Source organism: Monopterus albus, unplaced genomic scaffold, assembly GCF_001952655.1.
Source record: "Monopterus albus unplaced genomic scaffold, M_albus_1.0 scaffold4.1, whole genome shotgun sequence".
NCBI lineage: Eukaryota > Metazoa > Chordata > Actinopteri > Synbranchiformes > Synbranchidae > Monopterus > Monopterus albus.
Genome location: NW_018127884.1, coordinates 3695525 through 3704945, shown reverse-complemented (window position 1 = coordinate 3704945; position 9421 = coordinate 3695525). Strand labels below are relative to the sequence as shown.

General features: G+C 37.3%; 1 protein-coding gene across 1 annotated transcript in view; it reads left to right on the top strand.

The window, feature by feature from the left end:
* mybpc3 (myosin binding protein C3) overlaps positions 1-9421 on the top strand; it is a 30137-nt gene that overhangs the window by 7467 nt on the left and 13249 nt on the right. Inside the window, 10 exon segments of the mRNA XM_020606250.1 lie at positions 658-806; positions 1285-1402; positions 1492-1540; positions 3948-4007; positions 6059-6222; positions 6317-6449; positions 6590-6592; positions 6748-6872; positions 6962-7067; positions 7270-7436. Of these exon segments, the coding sequence (XP_020461906.1) occupies positions 658-806; positions 1285-1402; positions 1492-1540; positions 3948-4007; positions 6059-6222; positions 6317-6449; positions 6590-6592; positions 6748-6872; positions 6962-7067; positions 7270-7436 (1074 nt within the window).

Here is a 9421-nt window from a genome sequence, read left to right as displayed (position 1 = left end):
GGGGCTGAATAATTTTGCATGCCCAATTTTTCAGTTTTTTATTTGTTAAAAAAGTTTGAAATATCCAATAAATTTCGTTCCACTTCATGATTGTGTCCCACTTGTTGTTGATTCTTCACAAAAAATTACAGTTTTATATCTTTATGTTTGAAGCCTGAAATGTGGCAAAAGGTCGCAAAGTTCAAGGGGGCCGAATACTTTCGCAAGGCACTGTATATATATATATATACACTGTATATATGGATATAATAAAAGATATGAAATAGAGGAAAAGGAAAAACTGTTTAAAAAATGTAAAGCCTGATACAATATGTTTCACATACTGGGATTATTCTAATACTGTATATATAAAAAATAGTCTGAAATGTTATTTTAACTGCAGCATGTCCACTGGAAAAAGTTGTTGTGCGGATGTTATGTTTTGTGTAACAAAAACTATCAAATTCTTGTGAAGGTTTATGTTTAAAACATTTATGGTATTATCTTCAGGTCAAACTGAGCTAAGCAAGATACTATTTTAATTAATGGAAATCTACATGAATGTGTGAAACATTCTGATTATTTGATAAATTTTTATTACACAATAAGCAAGTCGAACTTGCACGTAGAGTCTGAAGGATGTGTTAACCCACACAACAACTTGTTTGCTCTGTGTAGGTGGAAACATCACTTTTGTGGCTAAAGTGAATACTGACTCACTGCTAAAGAAACCGACGGTCAAATGGTTCAAAGGGAAGTGGATGGACCTCGCCAGCAAGTGTGGGAAGTACCTGCAGCTGAAGGAGACATTTGACCGCAACACCATGGTATTGTAATGCTGCAGACAGAAGCAGGAACCTACTGTAGACTTTGGAAGAAATCTTTCAAAATTTTATTGGCAAACACAACACTTGTTTGCTTGTTTTTTGTTTTTTTTGTTTTTGTTGTTGTTAAAAGGTAGTACATAATTTTCTTCATGAGGCAACAAATGTGTTTTGCAAGTTTTGACCTGCTCACCTTCAGTTGAGCAAGTTCTTGCCTCAGTCACTCATGCTGATAACATGATTAACCACAAGCAGTTTACCTTAAGGGAAATGTTATGGCCAAGACATGTCGCTCCTGCAGATTCCATGTCAGAACAAGACACAAACATTTAATAGGAAACTACTGTGAGCAAGAAAATCACCAGTGCACTTCCTGATGATCCCAAATTTGAGAGTGATTAATAGTAAAGGCTTCTGGTGGGAAGTGACAGATGTTAGCCTCATTGTCTCATGTATATCTGTGTCTTATGTCTTGTTGCAGGTCCACACATTTGAAATGCACATCATCAGTGCCCAGGCAAACTTTGCAGGAGCTTACAGATGTGAGGTTTCATTCAGGAATAAGTTTGACAGCTGTAATTTTAACTTGACTATACATGGTGAGTGTACTTGTTGTTTATAATGCAATCAGATTAGTCACTGATATAATCTCACATCATAGTGTTTTTGATCCTTCTGTCCATTTCAGAGGCTTGTACTGCCGAAGGTTTGGACATAAGAGCTGCTTTTAGACGCACGTGAGTTTTATGACTTTGTTACTTTGTAGAAAACGATACTATTGGCCACAGCTTGTATGATACTTCTTTCCATTACTAGTTAATACTGTTATGGTGAACTTCAGTAAAAAAAAAAAGGTGAGAGATTTTAACATAATTGCTCATAGCTCGACCACTGTTTCACCTTTACTGAGCTTATAAAACATTTTAACTTGGATACTGAAATCAGTTTAATGCAGTCAATCTATTTATCAGTATTAAATGTTGTACTACTAAATACAGTAAACTAATATTTTTGAGTGGAAAACATGTCAAAGTTCAAAACGTGTTAAATAAACAAATAAATGTAAAAGCCACACAACAAACAGGACATGTTCAAATGGCTCGTCATATTTTTATTTTATATTTGCAGTCTCAGCCATCTTGTAATTTTGCTAATCTTGTTATTTTCAAATGAAGTTTCCAAATGAATCAATGTGTGAAACGTGACAAAGTGAGATGGCAATTAAATTGGTTACTTTCTGTGCATTCAGTACACTGCTGAATGTATTTGTTTGTTACAGTTCAGTTGTACTTAAATAGGATTTTAGGCAACATCCAGAGCTCTATACTTTGCATACTGTGCCTACATGCTTTGGTAGGTTTAAAGACTCAAATGTGCCAAAAAGCATACTTTGCCCATTGTAGAATTTTGACATTCTGTAAGAAATCAAGACCATTTAGTTGACAAAGGCATTAAAGAGGCATTAAGAGGCATTAAAATCCTCAAATAAGCTCCAGTAACGAAAGTCGGCATCTTGTTGTTCATTAGGAGCATGACTGGAAACCATTTAAGTGCCAAAAAAGACAGAACTTTTTTGCATATAGCTGATAAAGTTAATGTACAGTGGAATATTACCATGTTGTGTAAGAAAAAAATAACCATGTAAATGCTAACCTATCAGGAGTGAAGCCAGTATGAAGAGAAGTGGACCATCAACAAGGTAGTAAAAGGGGTTTGTGGCAACAATGGAGGCTCAAATTCAAACGCAGACTGTTAAAGAACAGAGAATCCAGGACAGGGATCAGGGTCTCGTTCTCGCTCCTGCAGCCTGTTTCTTCTCTGCCTTTGAATCAAACAGACTCAGTGTTGTGGATGGTGCGGCTTCCAATCTGCTGAATTTTGAGAGATTAGCCACAGCAGGACGACATGAGAGAGCTAAACATAAATATTTACAGATGACTCAAATTCAAAATCCTGGACGTAATCGCTAATTATAGTAGCTCTGATTCTGTGAACCTTGGACCTTTCATACCTAACAATTTAGTTTGTTAACATGCACTGGATGCACCAGTCAGCTCTTTCGGATCTCCTCCTGAGGTGTCAATCAAAACAGCAAAGCCAGCTACTGTACCTCGCAGAGTGAGCTTTGACGGTGGTTTGGTCATACTGAAAGTTTAGGATGTGCTAAGACATACAGGCTTTTCAGTAGCCAAGCTCATCCACTGGGTTGCCACATAAAGGAAGTGCAGCTATGGTGTGTTGTAACTTCACCTCACAAACCAGAGATTCACCTTCTAATCTGGTTGCTGGATCTGAGGCAGGAGACAAACACAGTCAAATCTCTGCTCGTTTTTATCTTTCACTGAGAGTCAAACAGACCCTGTACAGACACTGTTTCTTTTTTTAACCCTTAGTGTCTTGTTGTTCTTGTATGGATGACTGCTGCTGCTCATGGCTTTAAGGAACAGTTAGACTTCTTCACTGTTAGATAAGACTGACTGTGTGTTACTTCTGAAGCTGGAAGCGATTCGCTTAGCAGGTGTAAATGGCCTGCTCTGGCTCTCTTTAAAGTTCAGAAATAGGGCTACGTTTAAACCTTTAAACAAGGCCAGTCGTTATGAATCTTTAATCATAGAGATTTCGTATCTGTTAAACCTTTTCAGGCCTAGAAAAGTAATGTATGTATCGCATCATCCAATGTAAAAGCAATGGGCCAGTTAAAGAAACATTAATACATACAAGGCAAACCTGAAAGCTTTTGGCTTATTCAGGTGAATGGGAGCCATCTCTGAGTGGCAGTATCCACTTCTTCTGGTTTTATTCTTTTTCCAGTCTTCATGCTAAACCAAGCTAATAGATTCCCTGCTCTGTTTCAGTCAACACACAGCATTTCCCAAAATGTTGATCTGTTCCTTAAAGCATGGCGAGTCTTGGAGTGATCATGTCCACTTTAGTTCCTCTGTTTTAGTCTTCTAATCTTATTTCAATATCCTTCCACAAGTGGATATTGGAGCAAGGGTGGAAAGAAAATTATTAACATTGCATAAAAAGCCTATAAATATAGATCAGATAAATGCCTAAAGAATTAACATTTATCTTTTCTTTGGAACAATCAAGCAGCCTATAATCTTAATGTTATGTTGCTGGTGGATGATATTTCTGCAGTAGTGCAGACGGGAATGAAGACTCGGGAGAGCTGGACTTCAGCACCTTGTTAAAAAAGAGGTAAACAAGTACAAAATAATGAAGTACAGTGTAATTTATAGACTTTCTGGAAAACATTTTTTATAATTAATTCTGTCTCACTCATTCTATGTGGGCCATTCTGCATCTTCAGAGAGTAAGCAGCTTCTGCATTTGCAAACCAAAAGTTGGAATGATCAACTATAGTACTGACACTAACCTGCCTGCAAATATGCATGAATATTTCCTCACAGTACACAGTGATAATTTAGGGTAACATGTTTTTGTCACATGATTTAAACTTGAAAATGAAATTGGACTTTTTTAAATTAAAACATTTCTACATGCATCCATTTAAGTCCTGATTTTCCACCATATAGTCACCTCGTTACACTCATCACTTCGCTACACTCATCCTAATCTTGTGCTCACTAATATTGCATTTATCACTCACTTGATAAAACATATCTACACATTTATCAGACAAATCTCTTTATTGTCCCCTTTAATTGTTGTTGATGGCTTTTGCTGACATACTCTATTGACATTCAGTATCATCAAATTCACCTTATGACCTTTCTCTTCTTCGGACACTTTTTAAATTCAAAGCACCTTCTGGGCATGTAAAAATCACTTCTGTGTATCACGCACCATTACCAGACCAAATTCTCATTGTCCCCAGTGCACAAGGACATTGGACACCTAAGCATGATGTCAGTATATTACTGTAACTTGCACTGTTGTTTAAGCATGCTGTAATTGCTTCACTGCAGTGTTCCTCTATTATAAAAATCAGTTTTAAAATCATATTTCTTTCATGCCGGTTGTGGTTCCTTCTGCTGTGCTTTAACCTGTCTGGTTTGTTTTGCCATATTTGTTTCTTGGGTTCTACCTCTGAATGAGCAGCAGTTTAAAATCCTCACATCGGTAAGAAACTGCTATCTAAGGAAGGACATTACATACAAGAGAACTTCTTTTTGTGCAGGATTCTGTTATTTTAGACTTATTTTAAAAAAAGTGAACACTGTCAGAACAATTATTAGAAGTCAGTGTTTAACAATAAAGCATAAAATGTTGTATTATGTAATTGTGCACAAATAAATTTTTTGCAGTCTGCTGTATTATGTTGTTAAAATACTGTAGGTCAGTGCTTTGTCAATGAAATACAGTACAGTACATTTCTTATCAATGAGGTGCAACAAGGTGCTCACAGTAGTCATAAATACTGCTTATAATCTGATGCACAGATCCTGAACCCAAACACCTGGAGGCAAGGCAGGGGCAGTTCAAAAGCAATTTACTCTGGTCACTCAGGTCCAAAGGCAGCAGACAGAATATCGGCAACATGTAAACACACAAAAAAACAAAACATAATCAGCTCAGGAAAAATAATCAGCCTGTCTACTCATGAGTCAAGTAGGAGGAAGCAGATGGCAGGTAAAGATGTTGCTGAAGACACCTAGTGGACAGGTGTGGTAAAACCACCCAGACTAGAGGGGGAAGGGGAGGGAATCAAATCAAATCAAATTTATTTATATAGCACTTTAAAAACAACATCCTACATACTTAGCCCAAGCAGGTATTTAGTATAGCTTGTAAAGTTCACACTAGAATAGTGTCAAAGTTGACTCAAACCAAACAGCATGCATAATAAATAGCTGATTTTTGAGGGTGCTGCTGTTTGTGAACACTATTTTCCAACATATAACATTAATATTTTAGTCAAATTGAGGGATTATACTGTATTTGCTAGGGATGTAATTGTTTAATCAAATGTATAACAGTTATTAGTACAAAGAGAATAGTATAACTCCCTGAGGGAGGTGAGCAGTCTGAGCTAAGCTATGTAAATACATTTATATACTGTATACAAACTTTTTCTCCCTTTATATATATATTGCATATGCAGAATTATAGTCTACACTTTCATTGTTTGTATATAAGTTGAAAACTGATGTTTACTAATCAGTAGTTGCTTGTTAGAACAAATAAACTGTTATGAAACTGTTAGTCTTTGGATCTACATTCATGACCTTCATGGCAAACTGGGTGAATGACTAGTGTTCTTCCTCTGGCTGGTTTTTATGTGCTAGAGCTGTGCATGTGAGCACAGAACCTGATGTGGACGTGTGGGAGCTTCTCAAAAATGCTCCTGCTTCAGAATATGAGAAGATTGCTTTTCAGTATGGCATCACCGACCTGAGAGGCATGCTGAAGAGACTGAAGAAGATGAGAAAAGATGAGAAGAAAAGTGTAGGTTAGTATGCAGAGTTTGTCATCCTAGCAAATGTAAAAACAAGAAGTCCTAACAGTAACTGAATATCCTATTGTATGTATTCTCTGAAACTCAGCTTTCCTCAAAAAGTTGGATCCTGCCTATCAAGTGACAAAGGGACATAAAATAAAACTAGCTGTTGAGGTTGCCAATCCAGATGTTGAGGTGAGATGGCTGAAGAATGGACAGGAAATTCAACCAACTGGAAGGTCTGAATTAATCTCAGCTCTGTTGTAGCTGTACTCATCATGCTGATCTTTCAAAAAGACTCACATTTGAATGTTTTTCTCTCTTGCCCCTGCTTTCATCAATACATGACCAAATTCCCTGCTCGTCCTTCCCTCTCCAGCAAGTAAGTGGCATAAGCAAAACGTGATTGTGAGTTAATTTGTCTTTAAGTTGCATACACAAAGTATTTTATGACAGATATTGTGATGAGTAGATCTTTTTCTAAAAAGAAATTAACCTCCCACTTTCCCGGTGTACAAAACATTGTTCTTTGTCAAGGTACATATTTGAGAATGTGGGCAACATGCGCTACCTCACCATCAACCACTGCTCCTTGGTAGATGATGCAGCATATTGTTGTTTGGTGGGAGAGGAGAAGTGCACCACTGAGCTCTTTGTTAAAGGTATTTAAGGTTTAGAAGAAACAGAAAATATAAACTTGTGAGATTACCAGCTATGATTTAATTTGATTTAATGCATGTGTTTTCTGCAGAGCCTCCTGTCCAACTTGTGAAGAATCTGGAGGATCAGATGGTCATGAAAGGTGAACGGGTGGAGTTAGAGTGTGAAGTCTCAGAGGAAGGAGCCAGTGTTAAATGGTTAGATATTCTCCCTGACCCTCACAAACTGTTTTCATTCCACTGGATCATACTGTAAACCACAAATGCTAACTAAGCAAAAATATATAAAAAAGTATGAGATATGCTGGGGGGCCCAGCTATTCATAAATGTAACAACCGTACAGTTAAATATTGGCTATACATCACATTCATTTTGACCTATGTGTGAAATTCTGCGCAGGGAGAAAGACGGTGTGGAGTTGACAAGAGATGAATCTTTCAAGTATCGCTTCAAGAAAGATGGCTGCAAACATGTTCTGATCATCAACGAGGCCACAAAAGAAGACTGCGGCCACTACAAGGTTAAAACAAGTGGTGGCGAGTCTGTGGCTGAAGTCTTGGTGCAGGGTGAGTGTCAGTCATATGCTCAGCTCTGTGAGCACAGTACGAACCTCTTGTCAGCGATAAACACTCCAAGTGCACATTCCTGTGTGTGTGGCACTGCCCCTCTTGGCATGTTGTCTATCCTTGGGATATAGCGCCTCTCGCCATTGCCCTCACCACTCTGTTAAGGTGCACATGCCAGCCAAAGTTAGAAGGCACGGACCATATGTCACCTAAAGGGCACAGGTCTGCACAAGTGGCCCAATTTCTCTTTCTGATATTTTTCCCCTTTGTTGTTTTCTGTCTTGATTTAATTTTTTGTCAGACTTCTTGATTCGATAGCCACTACATAATCATGTCTAGATGAAAGCAAATAAAACCTGAATTTTCAGTGCTTCATAACAAAACTCTTCTGACACTGCTGCAGAAGCCTCATAGTTTATCTGTGTCACAAATCTTCAGTAGTTGGGCAGAAAATTTCCAAGAGGGAAAAATCAGGTCTTTGTTTTATAAAGACTAAGTTGTGGTTTTCTAGATTTTTCTCTAGTACCACGTAACAGCAGTCTGGTGATGATGAAAGTTCTGCACTGGGTCCTTCAGAATTGATTCACTGATATTAATCAGATTATCATTTTTGTCAGTAGTATGAGAGATTTGTTTGTGTGTGTGTGTTTAAGATGGGTCATGTTTAAGTTTAAAGTGGACAAATCTGCTTATAAGTTTTTATTTCGATCCAGTTAATCAAACACTGAGCCCACCAAGAATTGCCAGCTGCCATTGTGCAGCAGGCATCAACACCTCAGTCCACAGCAGAACTCTCATTATAACACCATTCCCACCTTATTTGCCCACCCTGGCAGCGAGCTGACGTGAAATTCCTGTAACCTTTACAAGGAGGGTGGTGTGACTTATCTCACCCTGATAACAATTTGATGAATAACTACAGTAACAGCCTGAAAGTCCTGCATCTGGTCTTCATATCCTCCCACTTTATTTTCTGTTGTAAATCCGATTGACTATTCCCTGTGTCTGTTGCTAAGATGTAACACAAAGATAATGAACAAGTCAAGTTGAGCATACTGTATTAATATATAATAGCATAAAGATCCTCGTAAGCAGTATAAAAACAAAAGGAATTACAGTGGGAAACCATGGATGAGTAAGGGATTACAGAATGCATGTAAAAAGAAGAATGCGTTATATAAGGATTTCATAAAGGACAGATCAAAGAAGGCGGAAGAAAAATAAGCCATATAAGAACAAATAAATTGAGATTTTGAGGAGATGTAAGAAACTATATTACTCTAAAGTATTAGAGGATAATAAAAATAACATGAGAGGTACTTGGAATGTACTGTATTAAATAAATTGATTAGAAACAGTTCCAGCAAGAGTAACTACCCTCAATATTTTATGGATAATGATACACAAGTCAACAGATTAGAGAATGTAGTTGATAAGTTTAATAGGTTCTTTGTGAATGTTGGTCCTGGTTTAGCAAGAAGCATTTGTACAGATGATACATCCGTCACTATAAATAATAATAATACAATCGAAAGGAACATGAGTTCTACGTTTTTGAAGCCCATAGTTGAAAAGAAAATTATAGAGATAGTGAATAAATTCGTTAACAAAACATCTAGTGATAGTGATGGTATCACTATGACAACTGTTAAATGGGTAATTGAGGGGATATGCAAACCATTAACCCATATTTTTAACATGTCGTTTCAACTTGGGCAGTTCCCCAATAATATGAAAATAGCAAAGGTTATTCCACTGTATAAATCTGGTGATAAGCACAACTTCACAAATTATAGACTGGTTTCTCTGTTGTCACAATTTTCAAAAACTCTTTAATAACAGATTAGATACATTTATTGACAAACATAAAATCCTCTCTGATTGCCAAGACGGTTTTAGGTCGAACCGATCGACATCTTTGGCCATTACCGACCTGATGGAGGACATTACAAGTGCTATGGATGAGAAGAAATACACGATGGGGA